The sequence below is a fragment of the Chiroxiphia lanceolata genome, chromosome 11 (assembly GCF_009829145.1).
Source record: "Chiroxiphia lanceolata isolate bChiLan1 chromosome 11, bChiLan1.pri, whole genome shotgun sequence".
Taxonomy (NCBI): domain Eukaryota; kingdom Metazoa; phylum Chordata; class Aves; order Passeriformes; family Pipridae; genus Chiroxiphia; species Chiroxiphia lanceolata.
In genome coordinates this window covers 5370947-5392286 of record NC_045647.1, presented here as the reverse complement: position 1 = coordinate 5392286, position 21340 = coordinate 5370947, and the positions used below count along the sequence as shown (strand labels likewise).

At 40.4% G+C, this 21340-nt stretch overlaps 1 protein-coding gene across 6 annotated transcripts in view; it reads right to left on the bottom strand.

Moving 5' to 3' along the window:
- Positions 1-320: 320 nt before the first annotated feature.
- TAFA4 (TAFA chemokine like family member 4) overlaps positions 321-21340 on the bottom strand; it is an 81553-nt gene continuing 60533 nt past the window's right edge. For 5 of the 6 annotated variants that reach the window (XM_032699492.1, XM_032699493.1, XM_032699495.1 and 2 more), the window contains 3 exons: positions 10243-10398; positions 6076-6159; positions 321-2204 (listed from right to left, as the gene is read on the bottom strand). In XM_032699492.1, the coding sequence (XP_032555383.1) occupies positions 2107-2204; positions 6076-6159; positions 10243-10398 (338 nt within the window). In that variant the 3' untranslated portion in view covers positions 321-2106. Of the gene's footprint in view, positions 2205-6034; positions 6160-10242; positions 10399-21340 lie in introns of all 6 variants that reach the window. The other variant, XM_032699496.1, reaches the window with a different exon arrangement.

Here is a 21340-nt window from a genome sequence, read left to right as displayed (position 1 = left end):
ACCCCTTTGGGGTAAGACTTAATTACACATAAGTAGTTTTGGTTCTACTCTCAGTTCTGCCACAAATTCAGTGTATGACCACTGGAAAGTAACTTATTTTATTTGTATTTACCTTTAAAAAGAAAAAAAAAGACAATTTTTCTCTAAAACTCTTGTTTGTCCAATTAGAACATCTCAGCAATGGTTTTTTAGAGGCTTTGTAGAGCACATACGGAAATAAATAAATAAATGGCAGTTATGGGTCAACATTGTACAAATGGCAAATGAAAATGATCTTCTCTAATGACACCATGAATATATATGCACAGAAACTATAGGAATAGTAAAGGTAACTCTAAAATTTAATCAGAAAATCAAAACAATAAAAAAATATTAGGAATGTAGAGCTCATCAGGGCAAGCAGAGTCAATTAACTGTTCAGCTGTCCAAGCATAGAGCAGAAAATCTCTTCTTCGCTTATCACCGAGTACAATGACCACTACAATCCTAGCTGTAATCAAATACATAACTGAAAGAGAACTAAACCAGAGAAATCAAAACCAAAAAATACAGGGCCAGATCTGACTGACACACCACTGACTCCAGTGGAATTAACTGGTTGGATGCTCCCACTCACTCCAGCAATCAGAAGTTAACAATTATTACCCTGAACAGCTTCCCACTGCTGATGGGACCTTTCCCATACACTAGAAAACTTACACACAATGACTTACGTTAGTACAACACACCTTTTTTTTTTTTGCTTTTATGTCTATATAAAAATTAGATGTGTATTGTTACCCTAATATTTACATAAAGCATAACAATGAATTCAGTTGCTGGGTCACCAGCAGTTCATCTGCACAAGAGCCATCTGCATCACTGCATTTCAGGCTGTTGCAATGCACAAAATGATGTCACAGGGAACAGACTGGCTACAGCTTCACCTCTACTCACTGTTCTATTTATGAAGACTCATGACAAAAAACTGTAACAGGCAAATAAGGAAAACAGCATGAAATGCATCTACAATAATAGGGAACAATTATCTGTCTTGAAATGTAACCACTTGGAAATTCAGTCTGTCAAGGAACTGGACATTTAATTATTATAATCATTCTAAACAAGAACTAATTGAAACCGAAGATTCACTTTTATCTAGACTTCTGCTTATGAATTTTAAGTATGTTACCTATTAGGATATAACCAAATCTATGAAAATCCAAACAAATTACTCCCCTTACAGTAAGCCTTCCTTATGCAGTACAAGCCTGCTTTCCTTTTTTTTTTGAGGCATCTGAATGAATATTTCTAGCTAATGGCTAAATTCTTTTCCATATCTAGATTCAAAGAGGCAAGGAATATGTATACTTTGCTATTCCCCTAGAGAACAGATTTATTTTAGGACAAGAAAAACTATGCCTGCTTTCAAATTTTATCTCTTCCTCATGCTTTCCTGCCACCACTTATGAATGTAAAAGTTAAACTACCTAGAACTATCTAAGGAAATAAATCTAATTTCACAGCTATAACCGAAGTATACCCTACAATAATTGCTACTGATTCTGTAAGTTCCATCTTTTCACCTTCATACAACCTTGACAGTTACTAAATTACAGTTGAAAATACACTGACATAATTCATTAACATGGTCCCATCAACTGACTTAGCATTGGGATCAGATTTGTATTTTTATGTTTTACTGTATGTGAGAAATGCCTCAGACAAATCCATAGAATCATTTAGGTTGAAAAGACCTTTAAGATCATCTGTACCAGTTCTAACATCAGCATCTTCTTTCTATGGTCCCCTAGGTTACATTCATGACCTAAACTCATTTGGAACAATTTTACATATCTTAGTGTCATTAAGAAGTGTCCTTGATGCACCACAGAAGTTCAAGTGTGTGCTTCCATTAATTCCAGTAGGTCTCAGATCTTTGGGAATTCAAGATGCATGTCAGGTAGAACCAAATATCCTTGATTTTCTTCTTGTGAAATTATAATGTACCACTGTATAGTAAAATCCAGGTTTAGGAACTACTGTGGCTTTAGCCACAGTTGCAGGGAGAAGCACTGTCCTTTTTGCTGACTCATTTTGCAAGTTCAAAGAATAAAGTCAGGAACATCATGACAAAAAGGGTCTCTGTGCAACAGCCAAGGAACAGTTCCATGTGCCGTAGTTCTGGTAGTGACCCACAGGTTTAGCCTTTGCTACCGTGTTACCTGTGAAAGAAGATGAAAGAGTTACCTACACAAAATGGACCAAACAAGGACGACAGCACGTGCTTTGTTGCTGCAAAGGAACTGTGCACATGAACACATCATGAATGAATGTGACCCAGCCAACATTTACACCGTGTAGAGAAGCAGAATATCCACACAAATGTTAATTACACCGATATTCAATAGCACAAGGGAGATCTATAGATAAAAAAGTGGCCATTCACTATTAAATTTGGCACTGGCATCTCATGGAAATCTCCTGTTTTCCTTTGCTTCATGTCATTTTCAACACCAATGCCTACAGCACGAGTGTACATCCCAAAAGACCATTCATGCAAACCACTACCCATTCCCAGTGGTCCACCTTGTGGATGGGAGGGAGCCAGGGAACAGGCAGCACATGGTCTGCAGAGGGGAAAAATTGTTCTTGCAGAAGAAATCTCTCCCAGACAGCACTTCTCCCATGGGACCCCACAGCCTTTCCCCCTTCAAACCAAATGCCAGGGGCTGCAGGGACCTGTGTTTAAGCCTTAATGCACACACAGGCAGAAACCCAGCGGGGTTTGGGTACAGAGTGAGGAGGGTTCCTGTTGGATTTCCCACCCTGGAAATGGATGAGGACAGGCAGCCTGCAAGGAGGAAAGCTTTGTCAGCTCTGTTCTGTAGTGTCTAGACGTGTCACAAAACTGAAGAGACACTCAGCGTAGAGAAGTTTTTATTTCCTTCCCTGAGGGAACTGATGGAAGATACGAGCTCCTCAGCTTTTCACATTTTAACTGTCCCACTCAGCCAGTAACTATTCATCCAAATACTGAGCAGCATCAGCAGTCTCCCATGCTTCAAATGCTTCAAGTTCCACAATTTTTACTTATTTTCATGGAACGAAAAGATAGAGGACTTAAAATTGATTAAATGGCATTTCCTCTTTCAGCGTATAATTAACCTGTGGAAGCCATTGTCCCAAATAGCACTGATCCCAGGGTCTTAGAAAGCTTTAAAAATTGATTACAAATTTAAATGGTAATGAGATCATCTCTGGTGCTTAACAGAAAAAAAAATAGCATGGAATGGATCTCAACTCTTTTGTTTTAGACATAAGGCAACTATTACACTGGAAGAACTTCGTGTACGTGTACATTTTCTGTAATTGTCCCAGAGGGTTTTGCTGTGTCTGATTTAAGCATCCCAGTTCTGAGACTCACAGGTGTCTGCAGGGTTTGGGCTACTGGTCTGACAGTTCATATAGTCCTCTTTGCATAAAATTTTAATAATACACTTAATAAATATTTCGTTGGTTGATCTGAGACAAATCTTTGGTTCATTTTCAAAATAAAAAACTAAGTTATATCATACTTTCCTTTTCTCTGTTAATAAGGGAAATTTTCTTTCCATTCTATTTCCCTTCCAATTGAAAAATAGTGAACTTGAGTGCCACAAGCTTCTGTTCTGAATCTGAGGTTACCATTGCTCATTTTATTCGTGCAACAACTATATCTTGGTTGACAGAGAAAACCACCTACAAGACAGGCAAAATACCTGCAGGGGAAATATGGGTGCCAGGACAGATTCTGTAGCACAGCTTTTGCTGTCTAGCAAGCAGATATCTACAAGTGAGCTTGTCATCCAGGGTTTCCTTGGTACAGGAGACAGAAAGAAATACTCATGGGAACATTCTTGTGGATGGGCACAGCCATGCTGTGAGATCACCCATTTCTCCCCATGTGACTCGGGAGAATCCTAAAAACTCAGCTTGGCTGGAAATATTCCTGCAGCTGGGAACAACGAATCCCAATGAATCCCCTTAGATTCACACCTCAGCTCAAGTGCCAGTTGTTTACTCACCCTTGTCCTCAGAGAAATCTCCTGTGGTGATAAAAACCAAAGCAAAATGTAGCCCACATCCCAGCAAAATAGAGGAAGAGTTTAGTGAAACAACATTTGCCCTCATATTGCTACACCCTGCCCTCTCTTAGCCCCACACAAACTCACTGGAGTTGATGAATTTGCACAGGCCTAATTGCAGGCAGGATGATTTGTCCCACTCCAGCTTTATAAAGACATCCCTAAGCTCATCAGAATGCAATGCCACAGTCTGTACTTCACTGGTTGCAGTCCTTGTCATGGGTAATAAAATAAACGATCCATGCCAAATTCACCCTTCTATCAGTAAACTCCCACTGACTCAGGCTGCCTCTTTTCCCTGAGTAAGAGCAAAAGTCATGAACACATTGTGTGACTCATGTGGTCAGTTGATCTCAGTGAACTAAAAGGCAAATTTTCCCAGGAAGGAAGAGGCAGCTGCATGAATGAAGACTTGACACCTCAGGCCTTCAGTCATCAGTGACAACATAAAGCTCCTTGTTCTGCCCCTCATCCTTCTGGTATCTACTGAGGGTGTTAAGGATATTTAACACTGGCTCACTCTTATCCAGTAAGGTCCTTTAGGTATAAGTTGCCAGGTCTCTTCTGGTATGTCCAGAGATTTTCTTATTCAATATCTAAAACTCCTACTCTGCCAGCCTGACCCTTCAGTGTGATGCTACAACACTACCCCTTATTTATACATGAGTAGTTAAAAGTCAGTGCCTGAGAAAAACTTTAAAGGCTGAGGGTAATCTTTATCTTGCAATAACTGACTGCCAGTTACCCACACTGATTCTAGAGCATGCAGGCCAACTCTCAGGTGTATTATCCACCACAGGAGAACACCAGGCACACTATGGACTACACCTTTGGTACCTGATAAATAAAATTGATCACAGAGCGGTTTGGGTTCAAAGGGACCTCAGAGACCACCTAATTCCAACCCCTCTGTCATGGGCAGGAATACCACTCCCTCTGATCTTCAAAACAGAAACAGGTTTTTTCAGACTGGTTGGCTTGGTCAGATTTTTCCAGCAAGCCTGACACTGTGCAATGTCAGTAACTGGGCTTCAGATCGCTGGTATCACACCACCGCTGCCCAAACCTTCTAACGTTCCCTCTTTCATCCAGAAATTAGTGCAGTTTACATTCCTTAGAACAACCATTATTAAACAACATTTGGTGACAGTATTTGCTTATTAACTCAGACTGTAACCTGATCAACAACATTCATTCCCAGCTAGAAGAGGCTGTAAAGGGAAAAACTGAGCATATGTCTCTCCTTGATATTGCCTGCTAAAGACTCCTGGTTTATGATATATTTAGACATGCAGTTTGTGACTTGTAGAACTTCGATGCACTGAACTCATTTTAAATTGTTAAGCAGACAGAGGAACATGGTATTTACTCTCTGCTAGTCATTAATTAAGAAATAAGATAGCATAGCAAAGGGTTGTTTGGGGTTTTGTTAAAAAACAGGCCATCTACAGGATGGTCTGTAATTAGAAATGGTCTGAACCAACCTGATTTCCAGTAGTGCTCAGCGTCACACAGTTCCTACTGCTATCAGTGCAGGTTCTCAACAACTCCCAAGCCATGCTGGTACTTTCAAAAGCCAAAAGGGCTTTCCAGTAGCACAGGAATGTACCAGTGTCACCTAAACTTCAAGACCGTGGAGCCATGTACTCCATCTGCAAACTGAAGGATTGATCCTGGAATGTGATCATCCCTCTAGCACTGGTCACAACGGAATAGTTTCTCTGCCCACTAGAGACTGAAGCAGGGCCTTTTCCAGTTTGATTCCAGGAGTAAAGAGGCTGTTCTGACGCAGTGTTTCCCTCTCTGAGAGCAATTACATTAATCATTGCTTTCCAAAACACTGTAGAGGCCAGTACCGGTGCTCACACCCACAGATGCAATGCCATAAGCAAGAGCCACCTTTAAATATAGGCAATCTCTGTACTTGCCTTTGTGGTTTTGACTTTATTTCCACTGCTGCAAGACCAACCTGAATAGTCTGGTAGTACTTTACAGTCTTCTCCATCCAAACAGGGGTTCATATGACACCACCACTTCTGTAGGACAATGGAAGCTGGAAACAGCAAAGAGAAACAGGATAGAATATCTTTTATTACTATGGGGTTTAGCAGGGAGGTTTGTCTGTGCCATCTTCAACTGCTTGGTTTCAAAAGGTAGCACCAACAATTACTGTTCTAATAGTGTATCATACAGAGTGCTTTTGAGCTAAAAACCTCCTCCGGCCCTCAGAAGGGTAAATGCCATATGCAAGTGGTGAAGACAGGCAAGCACCACCAGAAACTGACTCCAGCATTTGAACTGACCTCTGGAAATGCCTTTCCATCTCCACTGACTACAAAAATGACTTGCCTCCTTCATTTACATGCTTCAGTCAAGTAGCTGCTGCAAGGTGGAATGAAGCTGAGGTTTCTTATTTAATCCAGATATGCATATGCAAGACTGGACGTAGAAATGCCAGTTTCTCCCTTCACTAGGTGAGAAAATAGAATTGCACAGAGATATAACCACATGAGGTCTGTCAGCAAACAGTGCAGGTAAGAATGTGGAAACCACTGGCAAGCATTAGATTATCAACTAAAAATCTACCTGCAGTTACACTGCCAGTTTTCAATATGTTTTGGAAGACTACAGTAGCAGACGTTAACTGTGCAAATTTATTAATTTTCTACCCTTAAGCCAATTTTTATTAATAAGACCATGTTTATTATTTTTACAAATGTAGTCATGACTTTATGAAACTGCTAGTAAAAAGATATATACTTTCCCACAAACAGTTGCAAGCATCTGCATGCACTTCTCAGTTTTACATTGTTCATGGGACTTACCAAATCCCTGAAAATTATCATGAAATATGTCAGTTAACCATCCTACATAATCTAGATTGAATTTCAAAATAAAATATGGCTTAAAACGCTGATTTAGCTAGTCTGCATTATTCTATTATGTGCACAAACTGCTGAAATGCCTGCTTGAAAGGACAACACACTCAAAAGAGATGAACAAAAATAACAGTCTAGTTCAAGTAAAGCACTTCTTTCCTTTTAATTTTAAGGCATATTTGTACTTCTGCAACCTTTAAATTAGGGCGACAAGCAGGCAAGCTGACATCAGGACATTGCTGAAATGTTCATTCAATTACTTTTGTTTTGCACTTTCACTCAAAGCCTATGTGAAAAGCACTGTGAAAAAATATTCTTTTGGAACAGTAGTTTGGCTTTCATAAACTAATTTTTCAGTCTTATAACATTATAAAATAAGTGTGAATTTTCACCAGACATTTGGGTCTCAGATCATTTGCATTAGTGCTGATTGATGTTGACAAAGGGGGTGAAACTTGACTGTGCTTCCAAGGAGGTGAGGGATCATTCCCACTCCAGGAGTATGGTCCACTCATCTATTTTATCCATTTTATCTCTGCTACTTTCTAAATTTATTCCAATTTCTATACCACGTTTATTTTAGGTAAATGCAGAAGCCTGAGGGCACATGCAGAGGCCTCTGAGGAGGCAGGAGATCCTGGCAGCAAACCAGCTGTGATTTCAGAGCTCTGCCTCAAAGCCAGCGAGTCCCAGAGGGCCTGGCTCCATCACCACAGCTCTGCACAGGAATGCTGGGAGAAGGGATGCAGTGACACACTGAGGCTTTGCCTGCACTCTGACATGGGAATGTGCTTTCATATACCTGAAAACATAAGTTAAAATTCAGATCTGGAAGCCACCTGTTCCCTGTAGGTATCTAGAATCCCTTGTGCCTCAGTTACTCCAACAGCTCCTTTAGTTCCATGGATTCTCATTGGATTCCTGAGGATCAGGCTGGCAAAACTCTAGTTACTGGCTGTCCAAAGGTGTTTTTCGGAGAATGATTTCTCCTTGGAATGCCCACCAGCCCCACAGAGCCAAGAACATGCTATCACTGCCCCACTGGGCAGCAGCACGATTTTTGTCAGCTTGTTTGGCAGTTTTTGTGGGGCTCTGTTTTTTAAAGAAAAAACAAACAAACAAAAAAACCCCCCACACACAAACAACAAACCAAAATAAACACCTGTGACACAATCCAAAATAAAAGCCGGGAAATTTTCCTCCCTTTCTGCTTTCCTTCCTCTCACAAGCAGCCAAACTGGTGCAGCTCAGAGGCAGGTAACCTTCACTGGAGGAACAAGGGGGGTGAGATGGGGCAGAGAGGCTGAAGGAAAACTTCCTCAGAGAGCCCTGCTTTTGGCATCTTAGGATTTTCTTTCCCAGGCAGAAAGAGGGGTGAGGACAAGGTCACAAAGAATGGAGTGAAAAAAGCTGGTGTGCTGGGGTAGGCAGGGCTGGGTGATTCAAGGTAGGAACTACACATACCAACCCCCATGTGTGTGATCAGCAGCAGAGGGACAGTTGCTGACCTGGTGTAAATCATCAATACTACTGGATAACACCTGAAGTTCAAAGAAAATAAAATACTACCACGAGCCAATTGCTCTATAAAATCTTTTCTTTTGGTTAGAAAAGTAACACTACGCTTTGGGTATATCCTTCCCTTTAAACTCAGGGCAAAATATAGGCAAATTCAGCAGGCCTGCATTCAGGAAAAATGTGCTGAAAAAGAAAACTGAGTGTCTGTATCAGACTGTAATATGCAAATTCAAGACACAAACTGTTTCTGGCTTTCACAGTGTAGAAGCCTACTGAAGGATACGTATAGAGTGGGAGAAAACACATCTAATCCTGGGGCTAAGGAAAGATGGTGAGTTCTGTAGCTCAGAAACTATAACTGTAGTCCCACATGCCTGTAAAAATAAGCGAAGTCTGCTAAAACATTACCCTAAGGGGTGAGGGGGCAATCAAAGGCTTCTACTGGAAAAATCAAAATCTTACATTCGTAATATTTTGTTGCATTTAATTTCAACTATATTTTAAGAAAAAACAGCTACCAAATTCCTTCAGCAATTATTGATCGAATCAAGCTTCTACAATATTTATAGATTTCTGCCACAGAATGAGTGTCACCTTTGCCATCCTTAAATTAGTTTAAAATAATGCCTGACTTCTATTACCTGTTACATGTAAAAGCATTTCTGCTATTTGATGTGTCACCTAAAAAATACGGAAGATATTTCTGATGTAACAAGAAAACCCCCTAACAAATTGCACAGTTAAAGTTGATTGTATTCCTGAATTACAAGGCATGAAAAGACTAAGCATCTAAAAAATAGAAAATAAAAATCTACTTTCTTTAGTATCTGTTTTGAGAACCTCATAACAAGTTTAAAAAAAAAAGAACAGATTCACATGTACTTAGAGTTTTATGTTTGAAGTCAAATATTTCTGAATGCTAGATTAAAATTGGACTTTGAAGCTTTTGTTTTATACCTAACTGAAATGGTTGCAATTTTATGTGCAAGAGAATGAAAATAGAAAGGTCTTGCTTACAAAATGGAGGATTCTGGTAACTTTGAGATTAAAAAAGAAAATAAATCTGTCTTGGAGTAGCTTTACCATGTTAAAAAAAGAGCAGCATTCTGTCCTTGGAATAGACTAAGGCAACTGGGCCCCATTTTTCATTGCCCAGGGAGGTGTCCTACCTCAGACAGTGTCCTGTGCAGCCCTGTGCTTGCTTCACTCTCCAAACTCTGAAATATTCAGGATCGCCACACATGGAACTGAATTAACTCGGGGCATCGTTGTAGCACTGGTGTCCAGTGTAAGAGCCCATTAGGCACATTAAATGGTGAAAAGAGCACAGCTCTCAATATCAGCTGTCCAAGCACTATCTGCATGCCCAGCCTTAGGGTTGCATTTATTATCTGTTGAGTTTTAACCAAGCTACTCTCTCTTAAGACACCTGGAAGAGTTAATACCATAAGCTCGAATTTCTGGGCTTATGCAGTTTTCAGACTAGTTTTAAAGGAGAATTCTTGTGTGAAAAAATTAAGGAGCTTTATTGGCACACACACAGAATGGACTAGTACATATATTAAGAGGATTAATTACACCAAGATTTATGCACAGACTCATTATCATCAATGCACAGAGATGTTTCCAAAATTAACAAAAGGAAGGATTACGCTTTAGAGGCAATGGGGGGGAAGTCAAACATCAAGGAGACTAAACTCCTCAAACAATGAACCACGAGTGAGCAGGAGGCTGCTTACCTTCCACACACGAGGGCTGGGCCCGTGTTGTCCCAGCCACCTGCCCCGGGAAGCAGGAACACTTCACTGTCTGGGATCGCTCCTCGATCCGGTTCTTATTGCAGCAACGGTGCACGGCCACAACCTCACATGTCCCTTGCTTGACCTGGTGCTGGCCTAATAAATGCAGAGACAAGTGATGGAGAGCAAAACAAAACATCAGCACGTAAAGGAAGAGACACTTCATACAGTCCTGCGAGGTACTCAATCTCCCCAGTGTCAGCTTAAAGCCCAGAAAGACAAAGAGGCAAAGCACCTTGTAGGATCTGGCTTGTTCCCTGAGTTTATCCTATTCTTACTAACAAAGATTAGTTCATCATAATCTTCCCTGGCCTTTACAGAGCCACAGGGAGAAAAGGAAGTTGGAGTAGTCAATTAGATAGGAATAAAAGACACGCAGACAGAAGGAACTCTTCCTTCCTTTGGCTTCCTGTCTTCCATTAGGTTTGATACTCAATTCTTTCACTTCATAAATGGACACAATGGACAGGATAATGTTTAATGCAGGAGAGAGTTATCTTAAATAGTAGGGAAACTTTCCAACACAACATGTGAGTCCTGCCTGTTGCTTGCAGACAACAAGAACGAGGTAGGCTGAAAAGCTGCCATGAGCAGTCAAGTTTTGTCAAAAAAGAAAAGAAAAAAACCACACCCAAACTATATGGATTTCCCAAATTCCCTCCTAGATCATTCTGAATAAACCTGTGATAAATGTTCTATAAATATTCTAAATATTCTATGCTCTTGAGTGCATTTCCTCACAATTCACTGTCCTTTGTTTCTCTGAGGTTATTTTCCCCTTCCTCTCTTTTCCTTGCTCTTGCCTTCACATCTGACCTCACTGCTCCTTGCACCTGACCCTTTTCCTCCACTGCCAAACTTACTCTCTGTCCTGCCTAAAACCCTTCCTCAGAAACTCCACAAACCCTTCTCCTCTTTGCATAAGTCATTTCCACATCCTCAGTTCCCTGAACAGCCTTCAAGTGCTTCATCTTGCATTTGTCTTGTCTTATTTAGAGCAGAGCCTTGGAAGGCTCTTATCTGTGTTTGTAAAGCACCTTGTAAATTAACAGCACTACAGAACAGGGGGAGTTATTTCATAAGTGAGCTAGACAGAGAGACAAGGCTGAGAATAATAAAAATAGTCACCATCAAAGCAGTACAGGCTCCTGATATGAGAAGAGACAACAGCACAGTTATTGGTGTAGGTGTGGCTGATATCAAAGGCACAGAGTCTGAGGAAAGGCAAGGGAAAGGGAGAGCACTCTTCAGGAACAGACAATCCTCCAAGTGGCAAATAGGGGATTATCCTGTTTCCTATACACTCCAGGCTTGCTCTGTTTTGGGTTTGTTGCTTGGGGTGGGGCGTTTTTTTGGTTTCTGGATTTTTTTTTTTCTTTTTTACAAAATCTGTTACTAACTAATATCAGACGCAGTTTATTGGCAGACTGAATTTTCATGCAGGTACCCAATATCAATATCATAATAAACATGGAAAAAAATGAAAAAAAGCTACTAGTCCCTTGGAGAGCAGCTTCTCTGTAAGTCAATATGGAAAACAAACACACAGAAGGCAGGGTAAATTGGCCACTTCATTCCAAATTATGGTTCCACAAAACACCTCACATGACAATGCTTGGAGTTAATAAGGTGGTATGGGGTTCTGATAGAAAAGATTTTGTAAAATGAGGTTGTTAATTTAAGAGAGTATATTTATTTAATTATCTGTGTATTAGATCTACAGCCTGAGTCAAAACTCTTTGGAGTAAACAGAAAAAACTTCCATTGGTTTCCTACAGTGGTGGTCCCTGCATGCACTGGAGTCAACAACAAAATTTCTATTGACTTCAGGAGAGCAAGGTCATTTTGGACTGTCTCTTGAGAACCAGATTTTATAAGAGAGGGGAAAAAAAGCAAACATTTTTAAGTGCCCAGGCCACATATTTGCATTTGCCATGTATCTCATCTGAAAGACCAAGTGGTCAGGTCTTCATTTTAACTGAAGTCATTAGTCACCAGATATCAGATGCCAAGATAAAAGCCTTTTTTCCAGAAGGTACATCATAAGGATGGACTAGATCCAGCTCCAACACTCAGCATGTAGCTCCAAGAATGTCTATTTTCAAGCTCAAATCCTGCTTCCCACAGGTGAAGAGTCCTGTTAAGCCAATACCAAAAGAAATCAAACAGGTTGGCCCTGAGCATACAGCCCCAAAAACCTGGGGCTCTCTTTCAATCATGTTGTTTGAATTTTAAAGCAGTGACAGCTCTGCCCTGAAGTAACAGGAGCCAACAGACACACTGCTGTTTGCAGAAGGCAAGATTAAGTTCCCTCATGAATGCACCCTTTGGTTTAGTAGCTGTTTTGCTGTCACTTATTCACGCTTTGCAGCTACACAGGCAGGTGAGGGGAGGTGTCCCCTCTTCATCTGCTGGCAGAGGTGGGGTGCTAAGGTTTGAAAGCACCCACAGGAAGACAGAGCTCTCCTCCCTTGTCCCTAGTGCACAGCTCTTAAGGAGTAGAACACTAAAGGAACTAAAAAGCCACAGACATCTGCATGCATCATTTGCATTAATTGGATTGCCCTTGTAATAGTCTTTCCCCTCCTACATGTTCTCATCAATATTTCCTCCTGCTTGTTCACACATATCTTAACACTTTTTATTCTGCTGAACACCACACACATTTCTTAATATTCAGACACATCTGTGAACAGGTGCTGAACAAGTGCTGAGGGTTAATGTGGTGGCTTCTGGTCCTGTTTTTGTCAGTGTTCAGCAACCTTGAGGATAAGCACTCCCATTTGCAGAGTGGCTTCTACATTTAAGAAAACTCACAGAATATCTTAACCAACCATCAGCTCAGTTCTATTCCTGCCCACATCCACTGAAACCTGTTGTATCTGCATTCAGGTGCCCAAAGGCAGCAAAAAGAAGGTATATAAGAATAGTCTCCTGCATGTTTTAATATTCATCTTGCACTAAATAAACCTTCATCTCAGGTTTAAAGTACATTTAATGTACAGCTGAGAGTGTATTGACAGAAACACTCAAGAACAGCCTTACAGTGTGTTATAACTCAGGGAGTCCCTGGAAGCCAAGTCATTTGAGGAGCAGGGACTGAAGAGTTTTTAAAATATGATGATCACAGTAAGTGAATTCTACACCAGACACATCAAGAAAGCCATTTCAGGGAGAACTGCAGTGAGAGAACAGGACAAAGCCAGGCTGTGGAGAGCAAAGCCCGTAAATTCATAGCTCATCACCTGTAAACTTATTCAGATCTGCAACTTTAGGGCTGTCAATATTTGCAGTTGAAATTCAGTTACACCATCATATTTAAATAAGAAAACTCTCCAAAGAGAGCTACATTCTATCAGCAACACTACCAGAGAAAGGTTCCTGTCATGAAACGCCTCCCAGATATCAAGGACAGAACATCTGCCAGCTGAGCACTGCAGAGGATGGAGAATGTGTTGGAAACTGTGGGGCTCTGGGTTACCTCTGACCAGGAGTTTGGCACATGTGTTGTTATCCATATCCCAATTTCTGTACAGCTCAGTTTCCCTAGAAATACCAGTGTTATTCAAGTTCACTAAGGACACTTTCCTTCTCTCTCCATAAAGGGCACAGACATAATGGAACAGGACTTCCTAATGGAAGCAACCTCCAGGACACTCCCTGCTATGGATTTTCCTGCCTTCCATCATGAGATATCTACAGATAACAACAGGCCTCAGGTGCCCAAGTCCAGAATGCCTCTTAGTGACCTCAAGGAGTGGCCAAATGAAGGTTCTGTGACCAATTCTTTGTTATCTGTAGGGTTTTCAGCCCAGAAGGATGTACCATGCAGAGCTGTGAGACAACCCCCAGAGTGCTCAGAGCACACAGCCATCATCTCTGAAGAATAAGAGAGTAGAAGCCGGGAGGTTATTAGGCTTTCACATTACAAGCCAGCACAAGTGTTGTGAGTAGAGTTGACTCAATAATCACCACTGAACTGTTTATTCTCAGTTTAATACTTTTTTTCAACTAACATACTAGACAAGACAGTATTTTCACTTTCTTCCTACAAGTCAGAGGGTAGACACTCAATTAAAGGTTCTAAAACTCTTTGAAACGCTCAAATGAAAAGAGGGAAATACAATTATTGTTAATAAAATATCAAACATCATAGTGTCGTGCTTCAAAACTACAAGGAACTTATCAAAGAAAGAGGAAGGCTTTCAGAAGGTTGTTAACTAGTTCTGTCCACATCCATTTCATCTCTGTGACTAACCCTAATCACTCCCAAGGAGTGCTGCTTCAATGCAATATACATGCAGGCAGCATGCCTCAATCAGAAATTCTGAACAACCTCCTCTTTTTCTACTTTCTTGGTTAAGAAACATAAGGAAAAGACAGATTTAAAGGGAATTTTTATCTCTGTTTCATAAGCTGCCACCTCTGATGAAGATGGCAACTGTACTGTGGAGAGCAGCACATCTAGGGAGTAGGACCATACTAGCCCAGCTCAGCACATTCCTCAGAAAGCCTCAAAACCAACAAGATTGGTCTGCACAAAATCAACTGCATCATTTATTTAAAGGCTAAGAGGATGGCTGTCAATAGGAAGATGAACAGCTTTGGAACCAAACATTGCAGACAACATTAAGAGAAACACTGATGCTGTTTGGAAGAGGAAGGCACTCTGAAATGTTGGTGCCAGTTCATCATCTGTTCTGCCTTCATTTCATGCTGGCTTTTGCTTACAAATACGTGAACTTGCAGAAGCACACATCAAAAGGCAAATATTGTTAGAAAAACACATATATTAACGGAAATAACATTTGCTTTTTTTCATATTATTTACCAAACATATTTACAAGACCCTCTCCAGCTCACGGGGTGCTTTGGGGTTTTTTTTTTGGGGGGGGGGAACAGAGAAGGGGTGTTTCTAAAAACAAAAACTCTTCTCAAGAGAAGAAGCTAGAAGTTACTGAGAGGTAAAATTAACAAACCATCTCTAGGCTGAGGATTTCAGTAGAGCTTTTCTCTACTACCATTCCATCAGGCACTGGATTTTTTTCACAGTTTCACATTCATGTCACAAGGTTCTGACTTAGATAGTCTTCCTCCTCCAGGACATAGAGTAGATTTAGATAGATATATATATATACATACACTTTCTCATAAATTGCCTCTGCATATAGAAATCAGTCCAGTGTCACTTTTAAAGTTTAACCTTTCAACTTGTTGGCACTAAGAGACTGCTCATAGCCCAGAACTGCCATGAAAGCCCAGTTCAACTGCTCTAGAAATAAACAGACAAGAAATATCTTCCCATAACCACCTGCCCATGATTGAAGGCAAAGTCAGATGTAACACACACACCAAAATAAAAGAAAAAAAGGGGAGCAAGGAATCCAGTTCACTATTCATTACTCTCACAATCACCAAATACACAGCAGTATTGTGATTTGTAGAGCCAGTATCTGTAGCAAAAAAAGCAAGCAAAGATACAACGATCTTCCAGATGAAGGAACAGAGGTTGATGCTTCCACAACATGCAGGTTTTAAACCAGATTTTCTTTCTCATAGCCCATAAAGTTGCAGCTTTTGTTCCAGTCAAGACAGTTGGGCTTCATCTCTTGCAGAAAGCAGGAGTGTGGTATGTGCAAAATCACAGTCAGCATTTGAACTGAGGAACCTGGGAACCAGTCTGAACCACTTTAACTTGTGCAGGGTGAGAAGTGACACCCAAGGTAAACAACACCTCTCAAAACAAGCAACTAATTAGGGAGGAACCCTGGGGGTACAGTAGATATAGCTGTATATTTGAAAAAAGGTGAATGACCCCAAACACTGATAATGAGACCCGAAGAGTTAATAAAATCAAAAGCATAACCCTTCAGAGCAGGTGGAAGAACCTGCTGACACAGCTGCAGAGAACCATGTAACAGTGAATTCTTTGGTGAGTGTCAGAGGTCACATCCATATGGAGATTAAAATCCCCTGGAATAAGTAGCATAGGTGACCTTAGATCAGGCACAAGCACTGAGACTTCTCCAAGGGATGAAGCATTAAATCTAAGCAGTCAATAAATCAAAACAGCTGAGAAGGTGCTGTAAATAGGAAAGGGAGGAGGAAAAAGCTGCTGCAAATGGAAAGGTGGATGAAGGGTGACCTGGAAGCAAAAACAAATTAAAACATGAGAGTCTCTACCCGCCAGAGTGCTACACTGAAGTCAATCAATAAGGACTGCCTTTCAGCTGGGCAGCAATATTCATCCTGCTTCAAGCACACATATCACTTGTACAAATGAAATCTGAGAGCCTGAAACTTCATAACACACCTCAGACTAAAGCAGAGCTAATCATTTTCGGGGGGGAACTTTCCACTGTGTGGCTGTTTTAGGTGAGGCAGAGAAGAAAATACCAAGGAAAGATTTGGTTTTCAATCATAACTTGTAGCAAATGAGCCACACTGTGCTCTGTAATATAGAAGTATTTCCCATGTGTCCCATTAACATTCACTCTCGCTATTACATGCGGACCACTCTTTTTCTCTCATTTATTCCTTCCTCCACAAATTTATCATGAGAGAAAGGGAAAAAGAATGAAACTATTCTCTAGAGAGATTTCTGCTTGCCTGAAGAAAGCAGGTACACACACATCTGTACAGGCCAGGCTTACAGCTACTCACCAGTTTGTAAGCAAAAATTAAATTTTCTGCCTCAATTGTGAGAGCTGTTGGCCTCTAAAAACAGGGCTGTTCTTGCCATAGGAAAGCAAAAATAGCATACTTGGGACCACAAACTGGGAAAGACTGTCCCATCCACATCAGTAATGAAGCCATCCTGACCAAAATGTCACTAATGCAGCCCTTGAAGGCACCAGGATTTCACTGTCCCTGGAGCCTGCTGCCACTGGCAGCTGCTCTCTACACCCAAGATCAGAACTGTGCTTGTACAGCTTATTACTGCTCGTCTAAGGCATGTCAGAAGTTCATTTAATAGTACAATAATCTTCAGAAAATTAAAGAAAAAAAAAAAGGAGACATAAAAACTTTTAAGTCTGTCTCTGGCATGCAACAAAATATATTTTGAAGATTAGGAGTGCCTTTCCAAGCATTCCTCCATCACCTGAAATACCTAATGATCATTCTGGGCTTAATTGTGTAAAACAAACATTTGTAATCTACTAAATACCAGAGGTACTTTTAACCCACTTCAAGGTCATTCATCAGACTAGAATGGTATTTGTTTAGAGAATATGAAACACTAATTGTCATCTAAGCCATTAGGCTCTGCAGATTAAGTAAATGGAAGATGCCAGAAAACAAAGTAGATGTTTGAGAAAGAAGCATTCTCTTAATTTCAAGTGAAAATTGAATCTGTATTCTCATGTCCAAGTAGAATCAGTAAAACTGGGGAGTGCAACCAAGGAAATGTTCCATTTCAGTGCTCAAAACAGCTCACATTTACAAGGTACAAAGAACTTCTGCTTTTCTGGGTTTGATTTTTTAATACAAAGGTGTTGCCCTCCTTAAATTAAATTAATGTTGTTGGACTGTAAAGTAATAGGACTGCACCTGAATTTGGCAGTTGGAGGTAGGCAAATAAATTCATTAGTTAACCCTCATTTGAGAATCTGCTCCAGAAAGATATAGACATAACCACTGTCATTAAATGCTGTGGTTTATGAAAGTTCTTCTGGTTGTCCTGTTTGAGCCTTAATTTAAAAGATTGACTTTGGCAGTCAATCTCTTTACACTAATTGCTCTGTGTTTATTAAAATCATGCAGCACCATTTGCTGCTACTGGTCTTTTGCAAAAACCAGAACCAGCAGATAAGGCTGTGAATTTGGATTTTAGATTTCACTGCCAAAGTGAGATGAAATTTTCATGCAATAGGCAAATCAGGCAAAGGAAATTTTGAAGACCATTATATGCAATCAGATCAGCTGATGCACTTGGCACCAGGCCATCAGCTCCTCTGCTGGTCTTTAATCCCTGGAAAAAGCCCTATGTCTTGATCACCACTGATTAATTGTTTTCAAACTTTGTCTCATTTTACATCAGGTTTTATGCACCTATAATGATTATCTTGGGTTTATCTAATGGAAAACTCAAGGAAAGCATCACAGCAGTGCAAGCATAAGATCCAGCTGCCAGTTAAGCAATAACAGGTCATAAAACTAAATTGCACAAATGCATTTTTAATTTTGAGTGGCATGAGGACTTTTAAGTGGTTTCAGCATGTGCAGACTGTATCCAACCTGGCTGAACAGTTAACTGAACTTAAGATATTTTAACTACTGTAGCCATAAGTGCAAAACATAAGTGAGGTTTCCAGAATGTCAGATATTTTTTTAGTCAGCATTGTTGAATGATGATGATATACAGAAAAAAAGAACACTGCAGAGTGCCACCACTTTATGTTACGCTGGAACAGTAAAAGAGACCATAAATATATATAAAATATAGTCACAATGAAATAAAGTGAGAATCAGAACCTACTAACAGTTTCCCATAGGCCCACATTTAGACTCATGACCCTGACTTACACTGGTAATGACAGAATAATGATTTAAAAGGTCAGAATTAAGAAGTTGGGAGGGTCTGCATGTTTCCTGTTTCATACTGATGGCTCTCTGTCAAAGCTTCACCATTAGTACTTCTTTTTCTCTTCAAGATTCTGCAGATCTCTTGAGCCTCTCAACTTTCGATTTTTAATCTTCTTTACCTAAGAATAAAGGTTCAAGTCTAAAATTTTAACATTTCAGTTGCAAAGAAAAATCCCAGAGAGGTGCAGTTCAAAGAGCCAAATCTGGACATCTGTGCTCAATAACTGGGTGCAAGCATAGTGGGTGCTGCCAGAACACACATACTACACTGGTCCTTCATCATATTTCCTCCATGTTATGTGTATTATTAACCATATGGTCCTATGAGCAAAAGCTGTTTTTATGATCAGTATATGGCTTGTTCTACCCAAATTTACCTTTTTTCATTTGGTGACTAGCAACAGTAAAGATATTTCACCCAAGCTTACAATGTGAGTTGCTATGAAAAAGCTGTATGAAGCAGTAAAAGCAGAGTGGTAACAGGCCCTTCTCAGAAAGGGAAGAACTATATGTTAAAACATTCCTTTCCTGTTCCACACATCCCCTTCCAAGCATGCAGGAACCCAACTCTTCTTCCATTCTTATTAAAATTTGCAGTCCTTAACTGTGATTAGGTAGATTTTCCATCTTAATTCAGCTCGAAGTGAAAAGTTATATTTTAACTTTAAAACGGTACAGAAGCCACTGTATCCTGTAATTTGTACAGGAGGAACAAACTGGAGAGTAACATCAAAAGCCTCCCTCCACACCATGGTATAGCTTTGACAGAAAGAGACTACAACTCTGGGAGAAAGTCTGACAGTCTGAGCCTCAAATCTTATTCAATCCTTACTGTCATCACCCCGAGGACAAAGGCTCTTGACTCTTGTAGATTATTGTATTTGGAAGGGGGTTTTCTACCATGAGATGGAAATGTGCTCCCCGATATCTGAGCACATTTATTTTGTAATGTAGCAGCTGCAATAATAGCATTTCTTTACACCTGTACATAACCAGACAGACACTGGCTTTGCTCCAGGACACTTGACAAAGCATATTTAGAGTGGAGGTTCAAAGGAGGTAGAATTGAAGGGGAAATCTCAAATTCCCAAGGGCTTTTAAATGTCCATCCAGTTCTTATGTTGGCAATGAAATCTACTTTAAATCAATGGAAATAAGATGTTTAAATAGCAGGAAGAGTCTTGGATACCTTTCTAGGTGTTGGGGGGGCGGAAAGTCAGGCAGAAAAGAGGACACACTTCATTCACCACAGAAGAGAGGGATTGCTCTTTTATCAGGAAGACTTGTCACAACTGCAGAAATGGTGTAGAAAAATTGTCCCTCGAATGTACCTCAGCCAGCTTGTCAGATTTGACAAACTTTTATTCTTACTAGAAAGCAACAGGCTTCCTCACCTGGTGAATTTTCCCTTGGCCCTAATGAGACCATCAGCAAATGCAGAGATGAATTAGAATAGTCATTAAGGAGCCAGAGCATAAAAAACGAGCCACAGGAAAGGTCAGAGCAATGAGGGTGAATGAAGAAGAGCACGTGCCCTGTCACAACCACTGCAGATGTGAAGGAAACAACCAGGGGAGAGAAGCAGATGTTCCTGTTAAAGCTGTGCAAATTTGATGGCTGCTTTCAAGGATAATGGAGCAGCCATAGGTGGTAGGAGAGGGCATGCCATTAACTTACACAGTGCTGGTTAGGCTCCCCCAAGAGCCATTGACTTTAACAGCAATGTTCCACCATCTCCCCTGTCTGAGAAAGTTTAAAGGTGACCTGGTACAGTTGTCATTAGTTCCACTCTTTCCACAAAGATGGCATTCTAATTTAAACAGTTGGATTCTCTCTCTTGGAGTCCTTACATTACAAAGCAGAACTTCTAATGGGTTTCTTCTGATCCTATTCTCAAAAAAAATTTCAAATCAACATTTCATGCTGGTTTGTTTTTTTTTTTTTTTTACTTTTAAAAACTGTGCTGACTTTAACTCCTTGAAAAACAGTTTCTGCTAGTGTGGTTGGCTTCTCTTGATCTCAAAACACACACTGCCTCTTTTGCAAGATAAACTGTCAGAATGGTAACTGTTTTTGAAAATCCATGGACATCATGAGATTATACATAGTGTCCTTTTGGTACTTTCTTCAGCTCAATGTCTCACCAAGGACCTGGCAGGGAGAACCAACAGGCATTGTTTGTGATAGCTGTCCTACAGAGCAGCAGCTTCGTAAAGGCACATTCCTCTGCAGGACTCCTTGCTTAGAGGTCCTGAAAACCCAAGAAAAGGTCAGTTTAATCTGTAGTGAACCACAGCAGTGGGAATCAGTGACAACTGCTTCGGTGCCGCTGTCGACGAGCTGTGAGGTCCTTCAGTCTGTACAAGACACTCACTGGACAGGCCATGGCAAAAGACTTCTCTTCCACCCATGCCTGTTCAACTCAGGCTATTTTCAGAGCTTCTTAGGACAC